This window comes from Triplophysa dalaica, chromosome 17, assembly GCF_015846415.1.
Source record: "Triplophysa dalaica isolate WHDGS20190420 chromosome 17, ASM1584641v1, whole genome shotgun sequence".
Classification (NCBI taxonomy): Eukaryota; Metazoa; Chordata; class Actinopteri; order Cypriniformes; family Nemacheilidae; genus Triplophysa; species Triplophysa dalaica.
This window is the reverse complement of record NC_079558.1, coordinates 22432965-22455633: the sequence shown is the minus strand read 5'-3', so window position 1 is coordinate 22455633 and position 22669 is coordinate 22432965. Positions and strand designations below refer to the sequence as shown.

Here is a 22669-nt window from a genome sequence, read left to right as displayed (position 1 = left end):
GCAGGAGATTAATGAACACCTGTAGACAAGCTTTTAAAGTTTCTTTTAAGAACATAATGGATGAAGCTCCACATCCTCTCGCTCGGGCCATTAAGAGCAGTTGAAGCTGTTTGTTGTTGACAGATGATGATGTCTTGAGTGCACGTGTACTGTAAGTATGTACAACATTATTGAACACTTCCATCTGCCCTTCATTGTTATTGGCTTGTGTATAGAAGACACAGAAGAAATGAGTTTAAATATAATATAAATGTGCATCATGTGTTCATTCACGTCTTCTGATGGCAACACCAGATGTCTTTAATAGATCAATTACTTCTCATATCAATAAGATTAAATACAGAGAGGAAACTTGTGCTTGACTTTTTTGTGCAGGTCACTCAAGTTCTTTCACAAAGTTCAACAAGATGATTGATGTAGAATTCCCTCCGGCACTAAACTAGAAATCTCGTTAATTCGAGGGGATGTGACGTTACATTTCATGCAAAACATACAGATAATATAGAGCCTTCGACATAAAGTTTGTGTCTTTAATGTGTGTGATTTGACTGGTGAAATGTGGCAAACAGCGGCGTGTTTTCATCCTCTCGCACTCTCGGGTGCGTGAGCGCGCGTGTGATTGGCCGCGGATCGCTGCGCGTTCACGCTCCAGTTGTGAGGTGTGCGCGCAGCCGCTCGCCGGATGAAAGCTTAGCGCTTGTTTTCATACCGAGGGGCAAATACTCATTTATTCCAATGAATTATCACCCCTTCACCTCGACCCCCAGCTGACTAACTGCCCTGCGCGAGAGAGCGTGCACAGAGGAGCGACGCGAGCGAGATTGTGTGAGGTAATTGTGCGTGTGTGTGTTTATTCGACGCCTGAAATCACTTAAAACACGTTCCGTCATCATGAACACTAAGGTCGAGACGTGCTAACTGTGTTTCTTTGTGATGGTTAAGTGTGATTGTATTGTGTTGTGTTGTGAGGGGGTTTTGTATCGTTGTGTTGTGTAAGTGTGTTAGCGACGGTTCATTGTCAGTGTGTTGTGACAATTTGTTGACATTTTTTAGTGTGTGTTATGTCAGTGTAGTTGTGTTGTGAGGGTTGAGTGTCAGTGTGTTTGTGATTGTTTAGTGACAGTATGTTGTGTTTTGTCAATGTGTTGTGTCAGTGTGTTTGGGATAGTTCAGTGTGAGTATGTTGTGTCAATTTGTTGTAATTTTTTTGTGTGTGTAGTTGTGTTGTGAGGGTTGAGTGTCAGTGTGTTTGTGATTGTTTAGTGACAGTATGTTGTGTTTTGTCAATGTGTTGTGCCAGTGTGTTTGGGATAGTTCAGTGTGAGTATGTTGTGTCAATTTGTTGTAATGTTTTGTGTGTGTAGTTGTCTTGTGAGGGTTGAGTGTCAGTGTGTTTGTGATTGTTTAGTGACAGTAAATTGTTTTGTGTCAGTGTGTTTGTGATGTTTCAGTGTTAGTGTGTTGTGATGGTTTATTGTAATTGTGTTGTGTGTTGTGTCAGTGTGTTTGCGATGGTTCAGTGTGAGTGTGTTGGGTCAATTTGCTCTCATTTTTTAGTGTTTATTGTTTAAGTGTGTTCAGTGTAGTTGTGTTGTGATGTTGAGTGTCAGTGTGTTTGTTTAGTGATAGTATGTTATGTTGTGATGGTATTTGTTGCAGTGTTATTGACACTAATGACAGCATTAATATGTCTGTGTGTGTAGCAGGTGTGTGTCTGCTGTGTTTATGGGATGGCGCAGACGAGCACATGCTCTCAGAGCAGTAATGGCGTGTCTGATGAGGCTCCTAACATGCTGGTGTACAGGAAGGTGAGTACTGCAGTGTTAACGTCACACGTCACACTTTACACGTCACATTTTACACTTTACACGTCAAATTTTACATTTTACACTTTACATTTTACACGTCACATTTTACATTTTACACTTTACATTTTACACGTCACATTTTACATTTTACACTTTACACTGTACACTTCACATGTCACACTTCACACTTTAAAACTTTACACGTCACATTTTACAGTTTACACTTTACACTTTACACGTTACACTTTACACTTTACACTGTACACTTCACATGTCACACGTCAAACTTTACACTTTGCACTGTACACTTCTCACGTCACACTTTACACGTCACACTTTACACTTCACACGTCACACTTTACACGTCACACTTTACACTTCACACGTCACACTTCACATGTTCAATTCAATTCAATTCAAGTTTATTTATATAGCGCTTTTCACAATGTGTATTGTTTCAAAGCAGCTTTACAGGGGCAAACAGGAAAACAGAAAAGTTAAAACACAGCACAGTGCATGGTATTTATACAACGAGTAAGTTCATTCTAATAAATAACATCTAATTTCTAAATAAATAAATGAATGAATGCAGTCTCCCGGTGAGCAGGCCAACACTGCCCTGCTGTGAACATGTCACAGTTCACACGTCACACGTCACACTTCACGTGTTTGACACTTGTCCACTGCTGTCTGTTCCTCTGGATGTCAGTCTGGATTGATCTGAGCAGCATCATGAGTTCATGAGATCACAGGACTGATCTACTGCTCACGTCTGATATTATAACTGCAGTCAGTGTGTGTTGTTCTTTAGAAAGAGTCCTCGCTGATGCTGTGTGAGTGTGTGTGTGTGTGTGTGTGTGTGAGGTGTAGGTATGTTTGTAAGTGGTCTACTCCGGGTTCACTGACTTCAGTCCCATGCATAGCTGTGAGAGGTCAAAGGTCAGATGATGTTGTTGATATGATCGTCCTGTACACATCCTCCAGTCGTCTGGTGACATCAGATGAGATTTTCTGACGTCACGTCACACAACAGAGCTGAAGCATCTGGTAAGAAGTGGATGATGTCATGTACAGAAGTTGTGTCCCAACGATTCTCTCTCTCTCTGAGCTGCTGTCACATCACATCACAGCTGATTGTGATGTGTGTAGTTGTATCACTTCAGAACATCATCTCCAGAGACACAATCCTTTCACACTTACTCATAGTTGTTTCTTTCTTGAGATGATTCTTTGCATAGCAACCATTTCAGACATCACTCACAGTTACGTAACCTTCTATCGGTCATTACGAGATGTTTCACACTCTATCAGTCAGTGTGTGTGTGTCTGTGTGTGTGTGAAGAAGTGCGGTCTGATGATTCAGTGTTAAACTCTTGAGTGTTAGTTTGACCGGCTGACTGCAGACAGAAATATTCATAACATTTGTTTTCATTCATATTTATACCGTTTAATATGAAATATAGTGTAGTAGAATTCAGTGTTTGTTTGTGTTACAGAAGTCATCAGTGAGCTGGTATAGTGTATTTATGATTCAGATGATTGTGAAGATCACTGAAGGAAGAGAAAAGAGCAAAACCTTTGAATTATTGATGGACTTCATGAGTTGCTAACCAGCAGGACGTTAAACTGTGTGTGCGCATGTGTGTGTGTGTGTGTGTGTCCTCGGCTGTGCCTGTGTGTGCGCATGTGTGTGTGACACAATGAGTTGGATGTCTGGATATCATGAAGGATGACCAATGATTGATCAACACAAGAACAAGAAAACAAAAATGGGGTAGCAAGGTTTCGTGTGCGTCTGTTGAGTTTGTGTGAATTCAGTGTGTGTGTGTGTCTGTTCAGGGTGTGTGTGTATGTTTTGTATGTTTCTCTGTTCAGTGTGTGTGGGTGTGTGTTTGTGTGTGTTTGTTTTGTGCTGGTGTGTTGTATTAGATGAGAATGTGTTGAGTTTATTAAATCTCTGAAGAATGTGATGTTTTTCTCATGAATGAGGAGCTGTTGTGTGTGTGTGTGTTATATTAGTGGGTCAGTGCAGGGTTATGTCTCTGCTCTTGTGTTTGCTGTTGTTAATGATTGATGAAAAGCAGATTAGTGACGCACGAGAGCTCCATTTTATAATTCGTAATGTTCAAAGAGGGAAATATAAATATAGTCGCATCTCACGAGTTAAATCAGAACACAGTAACACTTCAACGAGACATCGATTATTTTACACTTTTAACATCTCTGGCTCTCAGTACACAGATCAGATGTTATCCTCAGGTCCTTTTAAAAGATCACACACAACACATCACTGAACATCTCCTGTCTGGACCTCTTAAACTCTCATCTGTGTCCCTGACACGTTTGTGTCTCAGTTGTATGCAGGTGTTTATATCTTATGGTCAGTTATTGGTTGTGTTGATCAGAAGTCAGACGTGTGTTTTTAAAGTGTCACAGTGTTCAGAAAGTCAAACGATGACTGAATTACTGACCATTTACTCTCAACATTAAACAGAGAGTGTGAAGAGTTCAGTGTTTAATCCTCTGACCTCAGATGATGATGTGTGTTAGATTCATGTGTTCATGGACTGAAAAGCCTCATGTGTGAGTCTGTATACGGCAGGACTTCACGTTAATCTGAGTGTGTGTTCTATGTCATCTCTGTGGAAGATGTTTTCTGGAAAACTCCGCAGGACTCAGAATCAGAACACATGTTCTTCTGCCGATCAGTCTGAGAGGCGTTGAATCACCAGCGTGTGCAGGAGGAATAACACATCAAACACAGATGAGTGTAATGCCTCTTCAGCACAAAGAGTGTCATACATATGCATTGAGAAGAGCACAAGCAGCCAATTAAACGCTGTATTATCAGACTAGTATCCTTTGATGAAGCAGGTACATGATGTCCCGCCGCAGACATGAAGAGTGCTCAACAGATTCACATGAACATATAAAACTAACCTCTTACGTGTGCGCGTGAGCATGTGTTTACACATGCGTGTGTGTGTAGAGGTTGTGCTGATTCACTGTGCTATACACTTCTGCTGTCTGTTAAAGATAAAACTTAGATTATGTGAAATCAAACAGGTGTTTTTGTGTGTCTTTCATGTTGAGCCTGTTAGTGTCGTCTTCTGTTCTGACACTTGAATTTCAGCTCATCTCTACATGGATTACCCAGCATGCATCACACAATGCTGTCAAGAAAACAGAGAACACAGTACAAGTGTGACTGAAGTTGAGATGAGAGCCGCACGTCTGTGTCCATCAAACACTCTCATTGTGTTGTGGATTAGCAGGATTGTGTTTGTGTGATGGCAGATAGATTTAATGCCTGATGTTATTTTCTGTTTATTTGGAAAAGAAATCAACTGAATGGCTTAAATGAATGCTAATGTTCTGTCTCAGGGTTCAGGAAGTGCAGTCTGAGAATAATGTGACTGATGGCTCGACCTGAATGAAAATAACATGAAATGATGTTTTATTAACAAAGTTTGTGAGGAGCACATGCAGATAACTGACCCATCTGACTTACTTTGACCAATCTCACCAATCATCTGGGAGAAACCTCTACAAATACACGAGACACCTCACCCTCATTCTCTCTACATTTTTGCAGCATCCCTCCGCCTGAACAACCCTAGGGGCGGCACTCTGAGTTCAGAGGAACTACCAAAGCTCAGAGCGTGGGACAGCACGGCACACACACACTATCTGTCCCTTATTATCTGTGAGATTCTGTTCTGGTGTAAGAGCTCATTCACTTCTTCAATGATCTGATGTTTCATTTTTAAACCCATAAACCCCTCGTGGACACGGACAGAGCTGTGCGCTCGTATCCCACAATCCTCCTGCTCATTCTGGTCATCAGATCTGGCTTTAGTGATGGATGGAGGAGGATCAGGATCATATATTTATGACGATAGAATGTCAGTATGATGGTTTGTTGAATATGGTTATTAACATGAGAAGAAATCTGTCCTGACATGTTACACGTGTGTGTAGACATTTAACTGTACAAGAAATATTGACATGGACTGCTGTTTCTCAAACACACACACACACCTACACACATACAAAGCTTTAATTAAATAGAACAGACGTTTAATGATGAACACATGTTATTACTTTAATTACTCTCTCTCTCTCTCTCTCTCACTCCTCAGATGGAAGACATCATCACTCATATGCAGGATGATAAGTCTGGGATCCCCATCCGTACAGTCAAGAGTTTCCTCTCTAAGATCCCCAGTGTGTTTTCAGGTATCATCCAAACACTTCACAATAACAAACTCTCATTAAAGCTGATTCTGACAAACTATCAGCTTCAGATAAATCTCATAGTCATTACTGTGAAATGTTTTATGGATAAAAGTAGGTTCATGCGCTAATCACCATACAACAATGAATAAGAGTGTTCATAGTCTCAAGATCGGCCGTGTGTTCTTACAGAAACATGTTTAATTGCTTTAGTTTTGGGTCTAGTATAAGCTGGTTGTGTTCTTGACCGTTTTTGTGACATTTACTCTGAGAGAGAGAGAGAGAGAGAGAGAGAGGATGAGAAGTAGGTCAAGTGGAGTGTGTGTGTGGACCTGCTCCTCTCACATAGAAAGAGTGATCATTAAAAGAGAATAAATATAGATTATGTTAACAGATGGTGCGCATGCTCTTGTGTGTGTCTGTGTGTGCACGAGTGTGTGTCTGCGTGCTTGTGTGTGTCTGTGTGTTTTGTGTGCAGATGCGCTCGTCTCTCTGAGGTGTCCTGAAAACCTCATTCTCCAGCAGTGGTTTGCAGTTGTAGGAAGTGAGTGAATCAGACTCAAGTAAAGACAGATTCTAAACATCACCGTCTGCACTGAGACTGTTCACAGGAAGGGTTTTCAGTCTTAGTCAAGAGTGAGCAGATCCAGCAGCCGTCTGCGTGACCCTGAGGCCTCAGAGGAAGATATTCACCATCTTTGCTTCATTTGTTTTGTGTTTTGCCCCTTTGGTGAACTCTTTATTCATTGATAATCGAACATCTTCACTTCTCCCCTTAATGTAAGGACAGAGAAAGGGAGAACATGTCAACTTTAACCAGCACAAGAGAAATGGCCAACAGTGTTAACACCGAATCTCCTCCACTCGTGACGGAGAGATAACACAGTACATCATTTAATATATGAAATGCCCCAAAATGATGATAAACGGACTTACAACTTCACAACATCAGTCAACTGCTTAATCATGTTTTACTGTTTGACTATTAGATTTTGTCCGGCATGTTTTAGCGCTGGGACGGCTCCATATATCAGTCTCAAACCATCTCCAAATCCAGCGTTATATCCACAGTTTATATAACATTCATCATCCACAGGCTCTCTCTCTCTCTCTCTCTCTCTCTCTCTCTCAAGATTCAAGATTCAAGATTCAAAGGAGCTTTATTGGCATGATAAAAGAAAATGTACATTGCCAAAGCACAAGATTAAATATAAACATGCAGAAATACAGATTAAGATCAAAAATAAGATAGAATAAAATTAAAGTCTATAAGTAAAATCTATATATATATACATCTCAATATAAACAGAAAAACAGTTTTAATTAAAGTTCTCAATGAGGGTGATAGTGTCAATTTGTGTGTGTTGTCCTGTCAGTGTTGTGTTGTGTTGTGCTGCTTGTTCTTTGGTCGTGGCAGGACTTGACATATCTTGCAGCAGGTTTGAGCTTCTTGACTTTTCTCCCAGTATGTATGAGATCTTGTCCTTTTGTTGAAACTGGTCAAAGTCTTTGTGTAAGTTTGTAAACTGGGGGAAGAATGTTTCTCTGATGTGTGTGTAGTTGGGACAGGAGAGGAGAAAGTGCAGCTCTGTTTCCACTTGATTGTGTGTGCAGTGTGGACACAGTCGCTCTTCTCTCGGTGTCCATGTGTGTCTGTGTCTGCCCGTCTCTACAGTGAGCTGGTGATCACTGAGTCTGTACATGCTCAACACTTTTCTTAGTTTAGGGTCTGATACGCTTGTGAGGTATTCTGACACTTTATATTCTCTCTTTAGTGACAGATAGCATTCCAGTTTACTTTGCTGAGCTGTTGCTTCTGTCCAGTGTTGGAGATATTTCTCTTTTTGTCTTTTGATCATTTGGTTTAGTCTGGCTGGGGTTTGGGGTTGACTTGGGCATGTTTGGGGTTGTAGAGTTAGTTGTGAGATCAGTTGGATGAAGGGGTTTCTCTCTGGGCTCAGCTCTTGATGACTTAAGGCTTTGTGATGGAGTGTGTCTGTGTCGCTGTTCTTAAGGTGTGTGTAGAATTTGAAAGCTCTTTTTTGTATTTTAATGATTAGAGGATACAGTCCTAATTCTGCTCTGCAGGCGTTGTTTGGAGTTTTTCTCTGTACCCGTAGAATGTTTTTACACATTTCTGTTTGCAGAATCTCTATTGGGTGTTTGTCCCATCTGCTGAACTCTTGGTTGGCGAGAGGACCCCAAACCTCACTTCCATACAGCGCGATTGGTTCTATAATTGATTGTATTATTTTCAACCAGATTACGGTTGGGATGTCAATTTTGATATTCTTTTTGATGGCGTAAAAGGCTCTTCGTGCCTTGTCTCTCAGGTCATTCACAGCCTTGTTTAAGTTTCCGGTGTTACTAATGTTTATACCAAGATATGTGTAGTTCTCTCTCTCTTTCTCTCTCTCTCTCTCTCTCTCCTGCACACAAGTGAAAGTGACGTCTGCGCATGCTCCTTCTCCTGCTCTCCTGTGGCTGTGACACATGCTTTTCTGGGACAATTGTCCAATGAGGGACTAAGAAAAATTGTAAAGAAACAGTTTTATATGATTGAGAAAAACTTTCCAAATCCTGTACGATCGCTGGTGAGGTGTATGACTAGTTTTACCCGCCTTTAACTATTCACCAATGTGATTGGCTCCCCAAGACGTCACTCCAAAGACGAACGAATCAACGCGGAAAACCCCATAATGTTTTGTTGTCTTACTTTAACCTAAATTTTGTGACCTTGCTCAATGAGTGTTTCCTCCATATGTGGGATATTAATGTCTGATGCAAAGTTGAGAGTTAAGCCCATCGCACATTGAGTCCCAAATTTGTTTTCCAAAATTTCCGCATGTTAAGAAATAAATAATAGGATCTCACAATGTGTCAATCACATTTACACACTGCCCCCAATATTTTCGCCTGTCTTAAAAAAATGATAGATGATGTTCATGAGCAAGTGTGTTCTGTGTTTGTCAGGATCTGATATTGTCCAGTGGATGCAGAGAAATCTCAACATTGAAGATCAAGGTGAAATAGATCTCTTAATACATGATACACACACACACACGAGAGAGAGAGAGAGTGAGTGTGTGATGAGAGAGAGAGAGAGAGAGAGAGAGTGTGTTATGAGAGAGAGAGAGAGAGAGAGTGTGTGATGAGAGAGAGAGAGAGAGTGTGTAATGAGAGAGAGAGAGAGAGAGAGAGTGTGTGATGAGAGAGAGAGAGAGAGAGAGAGTGTGTGATGAGAGAGAGAGAGAGAGTGTGTAATGAGAGAGAGAGAGAGAGAGAGAGAGAGAGAGAGAGAGAGAGTGTGTGATGAGAGAGAGAGAGAGAGAGAGAGAGAGAGTGTGTGATGAGAGAGAGAGAGAGAGAGAGAATGTGATGATTGAATTGGTGTCATTGGCATTAATGAAAAATGTTTAGTCGTAAATCAAACTGTGACACAAATAAACCTGATGATCAGTGAGATTGATTCATTCAGCAGCATCATGAGCTGTGTGTGAGTGTGTGTGTGTGTGTGAGTGTGTGTGAGTGTGTGTGTGTGTGTGTGTGTGAGTGTGTGTGTGTGTGTGTGTGTGTGATGAGATGAAGTATATTTGTGTTTTTCTGTATCTCTGTGCTCCTGCTCCAGACTGTGTTCTTGTAGAATCTAGATCTGGACTCATAGACTCATAGAGAGGAACATCTGAACGTCTCCTCACAGGGTTCTGAGGGTTTGTCAGATGATCCTCCACATTCACACATTTGACTCCACACACACCACACACAGCAGAGTGGAAACATGATGTTCAGATGTTTGCTGTTTCTATTTGTTTAGTGTTTTAATGTTGTGTTGCCAATAACAGCAGAGGTGAATATTGAGCTCAGCGCAAACAACAGTGATGAATCTCACCCACATCATGTGTGTGTGTGTGTGTGTGTGTGTGTGTGTGTTTGCGTAGTGCATGTTTTTGTGTGGCCTTGGTTTTATTTCCCTTGACACGTGTGTGTGTGTTTCAGTGGAAGCTCTTCATCTGGGGACTCTGATGGCAGCACACGGTTATTTCTTCCCCATATCAGACCACGTCCTGATTCTGAAGGATGACGGAACGTTCTACCGCTTTCAGGTGAAGCTGAGCTTATGTGATTGAAGGAAGACTTCAGGTGTAACAATTCAAACAATCACCAGTAATGATTGTGTAGAAGAGAGACATGATTCACTGCTGCTCTTCTCTCTTTGTATCAGACTCCATACTTCTGGCCATCAAACTGCTGGGAACCAGAAAACACTGATTATGGTGACAAGACACACAAACACACGCGCATGCAAGCGCATGCAAACGCCAACACGCATGCACACACACAGACACACAAACACGCACACACTTACATGTGCACACACTTACACATGCACACACACACAAACACGCATGAACACACATGCACACACTTACACGTCCACACATAGACACACGTGCACACACATGTTTGTACAGCTGTTTTTATGAGGACACACATTGACGCAACTCAATCTGAACCTGATTATAACCTAAACCTGATTATAACCTAAACCTGATTATAACCTAAACCTGATTATAACCTAAACTTGATTATAACCTAAACCTGATTATAACCTAAACCTGATTATAACCTTAACCTGATTATAACCTAAACCTGATTATAACCTGAACCTGATTATAACCTTAACCTGATTATAACCTTAACCTGATTATAACCTAAACCTGATTATAACCTAAACCTGATTATAACCTGAACCTGATTATAACCTTAACCTGATTATAACCTAAACCTGATTATAACCTAAACCTGATTATAACCTTAACCTGATTATAACCTGAACCTGATTATAACCTAAACCTGATTATAACCTTAACCTGATTATAACCTAAACCTGATTATAACCTAAACCTGATTATAACCTTAACCTGATTATAACCTTAACCTGATTATAACCTGAACCTGATTATAACCTGAACCTGATTATAACCTTAACCTGATTATAACCTGAACCTGATTATAACCTGAACCTGATTATAACCTGAACCTGATTATAACCTGAACCTGATTATAACCTAAACCTGATTATAACCTAAACCTGATTATTACCTTAACCTGATTATAACCTGAACCTGATTAACCTACCTGATTATAACCTAAACCTGATTATAACCTAAACCTGATTATAACCTAAACCTGATTATAACCTGAACCTGATTATAACCTAAACCTGATTATAACCTAAACCTGATTATAACCTAAACCTGATTATAACCTGAACCTGATTATAACCTAAACCTGATTATAACCTAAACCTGATTATAACCTAAACCTGATTATAACCTAAACCTGATTATAACCTGAACCTGATTATAACCTAAACCTGATTATAATCTGAACACACACACACACACATCTCTTCTCTGATTTCCTAGATTTTTTCTCTCTCTCTCTCTCTCTCCCTCCGTGCAGCCGTGTATCTGTGTAAGAGGACAATGCAGAATAAGGCTCGTCTGGAGTTGGCAGATTATGAAGCTGTAAGTGTTTGTTGTTCTTTAGAGGTAATGTGTGTCAGTGTCAGTGTTTGAATACACACACGTGTGATGCTTGAATGTTTTTCAGGAGAGTTTGGCGCGATTACAGAGAGCGTTTGCACGCAAATGGGAGTTTATATTTATGCAAGCAGAAGCACAAGCAAAGTAAGTCAACAGACTCACAGTGATCATGAGATCTCATTCAGTCCTGTGATCAATAACTCAATGACATTAAACATCAGATGTGTTCAGATCAGACATTAGTCCCTGTGATCTGAGCTGATCTGCTACACATCTAAAGACACGAGTAAACCTGTGTGTGTGTCTCTCCTGTCAGAGTGGACAAGAAACGAGACAAAATCGAGCGGAAGATTCTGGACAGTCAGGAGCGAGCATTCTGGGATGTTCACAGACCGGTGGTGAGTCACATGACATGACGTGAAGTTTCCTCCTGCCCATGAACTGTACAGAACAACACATGTGTCATTACACACAATCAACAAAATTCTGACTCGTCACCTGTGTTTGGGTTCTGTGTATGTTGTGTATATGTGTGTGTGTGTGTGTGTTTCAGCCTGGTTGTGTAAACACCACTGAAGCAGACATAAAGAAATCTTCCCGGATGAAACAACCTCACAAAACACGCAAGGTAACAGACACACAATCTCACCATGTTCTGTTAGTAATTGTGTCTTCAGGTTCAGATCAAGAAGAGTTTGAATTATAAAGACACAAACTAGCAGAAGAGAAAACACTCAACTCACATGAACGTGTGTGTGTGTGTGTGTGTGTGTGTGTGTGCGTGCCAGTCAGTATATGGTCTACAGAATGACATCCGCAGTCACAGCCCGACTCACACTGCAACCCCTGAAATTAAAGAACCTACAGAGGAGGAGCTGCACAACCAGGTATACACAAACACACACACATACACACATATTGTAAGGCCCGACTCTGAGTACCAATTTTCTTCTCTACATGATCACTTACAACATTATAATATTGTCAACATGTTATGTACAGTTAGTGACGCTGGGTTATTACCAATATTATACTATAGCAGCATCATCATGATCTAAGTGCTCAGGGTGAATCAGATTACGGAGATGTTTGAATGCTTAGCATGATTAGATTAAACATGTAATAATAACATAACATGCAATATAATGTATGTGTTAATGAAAGATGTCACATTAGCACTAGATAGTGTACACTAGATCCTCCTTCAGATGTCATCACATGCTCAGTGTTTGTCTCTCAGATACAGCAGCAGCAGATGCAGTTAGACAGGCATCGCTTAAAAATGTCTAAAGTAGCAGAGAGGTGAGTGACAGACACATTCAGCTCATCTCACATCACTGACACAGAATGAGTGTGTCTCTCTCTGTTTGTGTAGTTTGGTGAGTTTCTCAGAGCAGTATATGGAGTACGACCCCTTCTTCACTACACCAGAACCTTCAAACCCCTGGATCTCTGATGACACCACATCCTGGGAGCTAGAGTCCAGGTGTGTGTGTGTATGTGTGCGTGTATGTGTGTGTGCGTGTGTATGTGCTTGAGCTCGCGTCCATGTGTGTGTTTGTGTGCTTGCGTGAGTGTGTGTGTGTGCTTGTGTGTGCTTGAGTGTGTTTGTGTCTGTTCATGCGTGCGTGTGCGTGTGTGGTTGAGTGTCTGTGTTTATGCGCTCATTTGAGTGTGCGTGTGTGTGTGTGTGTTTGTGCGGCTGCCTGAGTGTGTGTGTGTGCTTGAGTGTGATTGTGTTTATGTGCGTTCGCGTGTATGTGCTTGAGTGTGCGTGTGTGCATGCAGGAGTGTGTGTGTGTGTGTGTGCTTGAGTGTGGTTGCATGTGTGTGTTTGTGCGTTTGCTTGAGTGTGTGTGTGCTTGGGTGTGTGTGCTTAAGTATGAGTGCGTGTGTGCTTGCGTTAGTGTGTGTGTATGGTGTGTGTATGCTTGAGTGTGTTTGTGCACTTATTTCTATTTTGACACACTCATTTTTTGATACGTGATTGTAAACATAAACAGAAATGTTGTCAACACACAATAGTTTCCAATAGTGAGTTTGATGTTGTGAGAATGTAACGATGGCGAGAGAAGAGACAGTGGTCATCATCATCATGTTGAGGTTCTGGTGTTGTGTGTTGTGTGTTTCAGTAAAGACGCGTGTCAGCAGAGGGTGAAGCGCTGGGCTTTTGGCTTTAATGAAGTGTTGAAGGATCCGGTCGGGAGAGAACAGTTCCTGAAGTTTCTGGAGTCTGAGTTCAGCTCGGAGAATCTGAGGTAACATGCTTTGTGTTCTCTAACAGTGTGTTGTGTGTGTGTTTTCTGAGCGTGTGTGTTGTGTGTGTGTGCAGGTTTTGGTTGGCCGTTCAGGAGCTGAAGAAGCGGGCGATAGGTGAGGTGCCCAGCAGGGTGCAGGAGATCTGGGAGGAGTTTCTTGCTCCTGGAGCTCCGAGTGCCATCAACGTGGACTCCAGGAGTTATGACAAAACCACTCAGAATGTGAAAGATCCCGGCCGCTACACGTTTGAAGACGCCCAGGTGTGTGTGTGTGTGTGTGTGTGTATCACATGATGAGTTCATGTAGTTTTAGACAGCTGTTGTTGTTGTCCATCAGGAGCACATCTATAAACTCATGAAGAGTGACTCGTACAGTCGCTTCATCAGATCCAGTGTCTATCAGGAGCTTCTGCAGGCAAAGAAAAAGGTAAAAGCTCCCAAACGCCTGGAGACCGCCATATAACCCTCAGCCAACCTTGTGTTTGTGTGTGTGTGTGTGTGTGTGTGTGTGTCAGGTTAGTGACATCAGCATCATTAAAGACAGAGAGATTTAGTTTGAAGCCAGGTAGTGAAGAATGACATTATTTAACTTATGTTACTATTGTAACCTTTCATTGAGACCATCCCACCCCCTAGTGGACAAATAATAACACAATGACCTGTGATTTGTCGCTTTGCTCTAGCTGTGTGTGTGTGTGTGTGTGTGTGTGTATCTGTTCTAGATCAGATGAGATCAGACAACTTCAGGTCATTATTCTCATGCTTCAGTCTGATGTTTTATTGTGTCACGTGGGGTGTTTAGTGCTGTGTTCGTCTCTTCTCTTTTGTTTTTCTTTTTTTGTTGTTTTATTCTTTGCTGTCAGTTTTGTTTTGAAGTTGTGAAACAGAAGCGCTGAAGCTGCTTTACTTGTAATGTGGTAAGTTTGACAGATGTTCGAGTGTTATGCAGATGAAACTGTATTTTGACATCATACTTGTATATACTCCTTTCTGATTGGTCAATTACTCAAACCGTTTGTGTGTGTGTGTGTATGTGTGTGTGTGTGTGTGTGTGTTTGTTGTTATTTTGGCAAGTGCTTCTGGAGAATCTTTTCATCGTTGTTCTAGTGTTTATGATACTAAACATCTTGTTTGTTTTTCCACAGAAAAGCAAGAATCTTTTCTAGAGTCTGAGTGTCAGGTGAGAGATTTCTCTTGTTTCTCAACTAAAGCGTCAGAATGTCATTGAATTGAGTAATTATTGGAATAGATCATCAGGGGAGAAGGTGACTTTTATAGATCTTGAGATGTTTATTTCTGTCGAGTCACCACAGATTTCCAGTAAAGAACTAAACTACCCATCACTTTATAGAAATAAACCAAACAAATATAACTTGTATTCTGTGACTTTAATATTATTATTTGTTTTATATTTGAATCAGTAAATATTCCATTTCTGTGGTGTTGTAATTGATGTATATAAACACCATATGAGCTTATACTGGTGACAGACTCGGTTGAGGACGGTTGTGTGTTTTGTTGTTAATCAAGATTGTGTGTGTGTTTCTCTCTCAGCTGCGTCACTGATGAGGACTCATGCTAACATTACTTGACATTGTTGCTTGTATATTCATTGATCTGATGTCTGTCAGTGGATCGGTCAGATTGCATGTCACACAACACTTTGACATTCTTAACTGCGCTTCTTTTATTTTCCTTTTTCTTTTTTAGCATCTCTTGGCTTTATTTTGAGGCATTCTGGACTTTTCCACAGACTTCAGAGTGCAGAAGTGTTTCAGAAAATCCATTTATCAAAACAGTCATGTTCAGCTCTGGCTGCCTGTTGTCATGTGAAAATAACAAATCAAATATTTCAATGATCTGCTCATTCTAATGTACGGATGTTTTTTTAAAGCACAAACTTTCACTGTACGAAAGAACTATAAATATATTAGGATTGTTTTGCCTTTTGCACTTCTGAGATCAGATAACAATATCAGAGTTACAGTGAAGTCCTAAAATGAGCGTTTGACGCTCATGAGCGTTTTATTTTTATACTGTATTTAGGGTTGTTCATTTTGCGTTTAATGTTGTTGTTTTTTAAATGTGTGTATAAATCTGATGGAGCTTTAGATAAAGGATGAGCAGTTCATCGATCACAATGTTGATCTCTCTCTTTAAACATGTAAATGAAAACACATGTGAGGATGTTTAGAGGAGAGTCACTCACAGATGGATGCTCATGAATATGAAACAGCTTATACAATGACTGGTAATGTATGGACTGCTGTACAGATGATCACTTCTGAACAGTAATAATGTATTTTGATAAGATTTATATGATAATGAGCACTAACTGATAGCACAATAATAATGTATGGATGATGCTGGACTGTAATGTTCATTAATATCTTGAGATTATATTCACCTGATGGCTGTGGCCCAAACACTAAAGATTTTTTCAGTTTTCTTTCTTCTGTTTGGATTTTGAGGATTTTTTTTAGATGTAAAGATAAATGGAGGAGAGAAAACTGCATGTCTGTCTGTCCGAATGATCCACACCTGTTGACGCATTTATAATATAGATTTAATGTAAATACAATACAAAATCAAATAAAGAGATTAGAGAGAATACATCCATGTTTTCTTGTCTGTCTGCTATAGATACACACATAAGAGACACATAAGTGATTCAAAGAGAAATTAGTGTTTCAGAACTACAGAAGCATTTTTACACAATACATATATTTATTCCTTATGTACTTTGAATCTGTTTTTCACAAACAGTTGCTATTGTCAGTATTTATTTGTTTCTTTTAGAAGGTCTTATGGCTATAAGTTTTCGGAGGACTATTTTAAAATCTTTTATTTCATTGTAGGTCAAACAGAATTCTGAAGTGTTGGTTTGTGTCCACCAGGCGGCGCTATAACACAGCGGAAAATCTCATTTAGGCGATTTCGTTTCACGATTAGTTTAAATTTCTATACTATTATTATTAGAAGCTGTTTTATTAATCAGAACATACAAATAGTGCAAAATATATGAATATTTGAGTTGACCAGTATTCATGTATGAAATACATGTTATTCAAGTAAAATCTGTGACATGAGACACGGAACATAATAATAATAAAAAAAAATGTATAGCACTTTTCATACATAAATTGTAACTCAAAGTCCTTCACAGGTGCAAAAACAATAATATAATACCAATGACATAATATAGTAAAAAATAAAGTAAAGAAAAAGTAACAATCAAGACAAGGATTAAACTCTGCTCCAACCACTTTTAGGCAATTTTGAAGAGATATTTCTTGAGCCGCTTTTAAAAATATAAATACTCTGTTGGCAGACAATTCCACATTTCTGGAGAATAATAACTAAATGAGTTTACACCAGATCGCCTGAAATTGATATTCTAGACCAGCACTAGAGGATCTAAGAGTAGGATTTGGAATATATTTTGACAGACAATCAGAAATGTATGTAGGTGCCAGATAGACTAATAATATCATTATAAGATCTATTGTTTGGTGAACTGTAATTCCATTGAAACTGGTGTTTCCCTTTAGTTTTCATTAAAACTCTGTCTGCTGGATTTTGTATTAATTGTAACTTTGCTTATAGAGCCCTCAGGCAAACCAGTTTACACATAGCATTACAATTATCAAGTCGAGAAACATAAATAATATAAATAATATATATAAATACAAGAATCTTCAAATGTTTTTTATTGAACTCCATTCACATATTTCATATGACTTTACTGTTATTATGTAATGAGACAAAGAATCGGCATAAATATAATGCGTAATGTGTATTTGGATTGGAGATATAATAGATGTGTGTTAGTTTTTGAAAGAGAGAGCGAGAGCAAATGAGAAACATCAGTTTAAAACAGAAAGTATATGAAGGAGGAGTGTCTTGAGACAGAGAGAGAGTTTTGGTAGGTCTATGATTTGTTTGGTGATCAGAGCCAATCGAAAGCTTGCAGGGTGATAAGATTCACATGCGAGTGGAGGGGTGAAGCCAGAAACAAGAGTTCAGAGAGAGAGAGAGAGAGAGAGAGAGATTTATAAAGTCCTCTAGAGAGAAATGAAAGTGTCTGTGGATCAGAATCCTTCAGAAGGTCTCAGACGGGAGAGTGAAGGTCCAGTTTAAACTCATCACTGTGGGCCAGTGACACAGAATCCAGTCGGAGAGAAGAATCCTGAGGAACGTCCGTCCATGGGCATCTCCAAATCTTCACATCTCCATCACCTCTGACTAGAAACACACATGTGCAGGTGAGTCATGAACACACATGAGCTGAACACGTGACGCTTCTTTTCTCCAGACAGTTCAGTGTTGTGATGATGAACTGAGGGGTTTGTGTACTGATGACGAATAAGAAGTTACTTGTGGACTCTTTCAGTACGATTTGGGATTAAACTGCTCGGCTTTTTCCTGTTCAAGTAAATAAACTTCAATTGTGTACTCAGAGTTACTGCTATACACCTCATTGTCCATTTCTAGAGGAACTAGAACTTTTATTTTTAGATGATGAAAGTTCACTCTGACAAACACTCAGTAAACTAAAGTTTTCTATTCCCGTAGGATTCTTTTAAGTCACATGACATGTTGCCGTTTAAATCCGCTGCTTTGTTTAGGTTTGGCTTGATATATAGATTTAAATGTGCTTGAAAAAGAAATGATGCTCAGAGCTGAACATGTGAGTTTAGTGTAGAAATGTGCGAAAAAGTCTTTCAATCAAACACAACTACAAGTCAAGTCCACTTTGGAGGTCGTGAGAGTGGATTATTGTTGTGTGGTTTGGAGATCTCTCTCCCCAGCACTGTTGTGTGTAAAGAGGATTTGTGTGAGCTTTATAATCAGCACTTTTCTTTTGTTTTGTTTTAAATGTCGGTCACAAACAGTGTTGAGTTCTTGTGACACACTGACCAACGTCACACTGATCATAAACACACAACTTTCACTCGCTCGTCTCTTATGTTCCGGTTTATCAGACAGATTCTCATTTATCTGAACACATCTGACTGGTCTGAGATCAGCTGCTCTCTTCAATCTCTTTACCTGCCTCTTTAACCAAAGAGTTTTAGTCATTATTTTACTGTAAGTTTATTTAAATTGTGCTGTTTCCAAATCAGTGTTACTGAAAACATTCATGACAATCTTTGATGTTCTGTATGTGTTTATTTAACTTCGCTCGAGGAAAAGTTTGGTTTAATGTATTTACTGTATCTGTGATGAGAGTTCTTAGCCAAAAATGTACAAATGAAAATCCGGCAGTTTATTCAAGGGACTTTAAATAACACTTTACATGTTTGTTATTTTTAAGAAAAAATGACACAGAATCAAACTGCTCAAAAGTACTTTACAGTAGAAAACTAAAATGAAACATGTACTTTAATAATCTAAAACATTTGTGTAATTGTACAGATTGTGAATCAGTGTCTAGTAGTTTATGAAACAGAGATGAATCGAACAGATAAACAACATCAATAATCCTGTAGTTTGATGAAGAAACTCTCAGATAAGTTGAAGTGATTCTGTCTGATTTCACTCCACACACACATTTACTGCTAATAAAACATCTCATATCTGACAGAAATCATCATTCAGTGTTTCATAAACATGACTAGACACTGTCAAACATTTCACATATTTCAGCTTGAAAACTTAAGCACAAGAGCGCCCTTAAATTATTAATAATCAGATTGACTTGAATTTAAATGATATTAAACTGATTTTTTTATAATGTTGGTGTTTTTTTAAATCAAGGATTTATTTATAGCGCTTCTGTGGCTTGTGTTCAGTGTTTGTGTCAGGACGGAGAACAGAGGTCGTCTCTTGACCTTCACACACACCAGCAGATTATTTGAAGAGTCTATTTAACTTTGTGTGCTTGTGGTTTATTCAGCAGATAAACTGCAGGGCACCTTCAGTGTGAAATATCATACACACAAACACACACACACACATTTAACACACTTTCATTTCTGAATGAACACTTATTATAACAGCAGAAGTAAAAACAAATAGACAAGATGAACATGTGTTTCAGCCGTGGGTCATCCAAACATCTTTAGTATTTGATCTGAAGTGTAAATGAGTCGTGTGACTCTGTAATGAGATGCACTTGTTATTTTACATAATCACTTCTTTTCTTTTTGAAATGTGTTAGTGTGAGAAATCACTTGACTGATGTTCTGAAGCGTATGAAGCTCAAGAGTGTTTGTACTTGACAGATAACACGGTTCATCTCCCAGATAGTGAAGCACACGTGTGTGTTGTGTGTCTGACACTCACATGAAGGAAAATATGTACATCATTCTTCTGTGCCTTAATCTCTTCACTGTTCTCATTCAGGTTTCAACAGAGAGAATGTTTCATCAGCTCAATTAAGTAAAAGAAAGATGAGCTTCACAAACTCTCACATCCATCTGATCATTCTCGTCTCCTTTGAAACAAACTTTAACATAAAACGGAGGAATGAAAATAAAAGAGTGTAATGAAGCCGTAAAATGTCAAGTGCTGATAAAGTGTGTAGTTGTTTTTTGATTCTAGAAGATGAAAATATGTTGAGTTTAAACCCAAAGCTCTCATAAGTGCATGTGACTGCTGTGTTGAAACTATAAGTGTGTTCTTCTGTGTGAACATACAATCTCTGGACGCTTAACTTCAGGTACTTAAGTGAATATGAGCGCATTTCTTGAAATATCTCCTTCTCTCTCTGGTCGGTTTGAGGAGATTTTAGTGTCTTGTGTGTTAAGGGTCAAGAGCCTGAAACCTCAAAATAAATCGCATGAATGACAACTTATATGTTCACATCCCAGACAGCAGATGAGAGCCAGTGTTGTGTGTCACGTGTTGTAACTAATGAGTTCCTGTATTTTAATGACTTCACCCTTGAAAAGTACAGTAATGATTACTCAATTTTTTCTGTAGTGTAAATAATTACTTCTGATGTCTTTAAACTAGATACTTTGCGTAAAACATATAGTGGAAATTATATCAAAAGTCAAAGTCTATGTGTATTACTTTAGTCAGTGAATAATATTTTTATATAATTGATTTGAGTGAATTAAAAGTCTCGTTTCATGTTTACGCTTCAATCGCTGAACTTATCAACGTTGATGTAGGATATAATACGTAATTAGTAATAAGTCATTAAATACTTTAATACATTCTTGTATAAAGTCGATTGTATATTTTTCTACTGCGTCCGTTTTGTGGATGTTAAAGGAACCTACAAAGATCCTCTCAGTCAGAACTCTCTCATTTGAAGAGTTCGGTTTATCGTTCATTCGGTATTTCTAACTCGGTTTCTGTGTTTCAGGATGAGTCGTAAGGTCGCGCTGTGGTGGCTGCTGCTCGCCGCCGCCGGTGCGCTGTTCGGGGTCTCTGACAGCCGCAAGACTCGACCGCAGGGCTCCGTCCCGTCACCCTTCAAGAGCAACGCGAACACGTCAGACCGCCGCGGACGCAAGCAGGAGGTGCTCGCGTCCAGTCAGGAGGCGCTGGTGGTGACCGAGAGAAAGTACCTGAGGAGGGACTGGTGCAAGACGCAGCCGCTGCGGCAGACGGTCAGTCAGGAGGGCTGTAAGAGCCGGACGGTCATCAACCGGTTCTGTTACGGCCAGTGTAACTCGTTCTACATCCCGCGACACGTGAAGAAAGAGCAGGAGTCGTTTCAGTCGTGCGCGTTCTGCAGGCCGCAACGCTTCACCACGCTGACGGTGGAGCTCGACTGTCCGGACCTGCAGCCGCCGCTCCGTTACCGGAAGATCCAGCGCGTGAAACAGTGCCGCTGCATGTCGGTGAGCGTGGCGGACAAACGGTGAGGGACGCTGCGTCGTTGCGTCACTTTTTCAGACGCTGCTGGCTGACGCGTGACACCGAAGAGACGCTCGAGAGCGCGCACGTTTCAGTAAGTCAGTCAGTCAGTCAGCGAACAAAACTGACACTCAAACCCGCTGCTGCTGCTCGACTCTGACGTGTTTAAGAGATTCTATAGAATTATGGTAATAAATGTTTATATCTAGAGAAACATTCAAGTATTTCTAGTAGAACTTTGTTTTCCTAACAGAACACAAACACATCGACATGTTTGTCAATCAACTCTTAAAGAGACAGTTCACCTTAAAACAATATTCTGTCGTCATTTAAAGAGTTTATGGGCAAAACTCAGTTTAAAGAAATCATGTTGATGTTTTATTGTGTTAGTGATTCTGAGGTATTATTATATTGTCAAAGCAACCCAACGGCGGTTTGATCGATATTACTTGTAAAATAACATTAAAAAACGTGAAACGTGTCATAACTGAGTTTTTGCAAATGAACACATTTCCCCTCAATCCTGTGTGAGAGTCTTGCTTCAGTGGACCACAAAAGAAGGTATTTTGAGAAATGTCTCAGTGGTTTTGTGTTCATACAATGGAAGTCAATGGGGTTCAGTTTTTGATTATCGACATTCCTCAAAATATCTTCTGTTGTGTTCCAAAGAAGGAAGTCCAAGAAAGTTTACGCTTTGATTAAATGATGGAAGAATTGTACCTTTAAAGAGGTCACGGATGACACAAGAATGTGTGCATAAATATAAGAATGCTCATACTGTACATGAGATGAACACAAAATAGCTGAAGTGAAACTTGTTCTATATATTTTGTTCATTTATTTGTACAATTATTTTAGTAAATGTTTTGAAGTCTCATTGAGAGTTTACCGCTGTCAGCCGACTCACTTCTGTCGGTTCCACATCCGTCTGCAGATTAAAAACAGAAAGTGTGACGTCTTGTGCTGTGAATCATCTTGTGTCTGTGTTCAAGTAAATCTCAAA

At 39.7% G+C, this 22669-nt stretch overlaps 2 protein-coding genes across 8 annotated transcripts; both read left to right on the top strand.

The window, feature by feature from the left end:
- The first annotated feature begins 632 nt into the window (after positions 1-632).
- Positions 633-16466, top strand: rgs7b (regulator of G protein signaling 7b). 7 transcript variants are annotated; one of them, XM_056771152.1, is made up of 18 exons: positions 633-830; positions 1707-1808; positions 5951-6047; positions 9018-9068; positions 10041-10147; positions 10267-10318; positions 11511-11575; positions 11661-11737; positions 11910-11991; positions 12147-12221; positions 12382-12480; positions 12834-12895; positions 12969-13079; positions 13726-13851; positions 13926-14112; positions 14189-14278; positions 14997-15031; positions 15406-16466. In XM_056771152.1, the coding sequence occupies exons 2-17, from the start codon at positions 1731-1733 to the stop codon at positions 15015-15017; spliced, it is 1380 nt and encodes a 459-aa protein (XP_056627130.1). In that variant the 5' UTR covers positions 633-830; positions 1707-1730; the 3' UTR covers positions 15018-15031; positions 15406-16466. The 7 variants fall into 7 exon arrangements, with proteins under 7 accessions (XP_056627130.1, XP_056627131.1, XP_056627129.1 ...); XM_056771153.1 differs by having other exon boundaries at positions 1704-1808; positions 15562-16466; XM_056771151.1 differs by having other exon boundaries at positions 1704-1808.
- Positions 16467-17719: 1253 nt separating this feature from the next.
- Positions 17720-22611, top strand: grem2b (gremlin 2, DAN family BMP antagonist b). The gene is made up of 2 exons (XM_056771158.1): positions 17720-18116; positions 21170-22611. Exons 1-2 carry the CDS (start codon positions 18109-18111, stop codon positions 21672-21674), a joined length of 513 nt encoding a protein of 170 aa, XP_056627136.1. The 5' UTR covers positions 17720-18108; the 3' UTR covers positions 21675-22611.
- Positions 22612-22669: the final 58 nt, after the last annotated feature.

Coding starts and splice junctions, on each gene's coding strand:
- rgs7b (XM_056771152.1), top strand. CDS start 1,731: ATGGCGCAGACGAGCACATGCTCTCAGAGCAGTAATGGCGTGTCTGAT. Junction 11,992..12,146: donor GGGATGTTCACAGACCGGTG/GTGAGTCACATG, acceptor TGTGTGTTTCAG/CCTGGTTGTGTAAACACCAC. Junction 13,852..13,925: donor TTCAGCTCGGAGAATCTGAG/GTAACATGCTTT, acceptor GTGTGTGTGCAG/GTTTTGGTTGGCCGTTCAGG.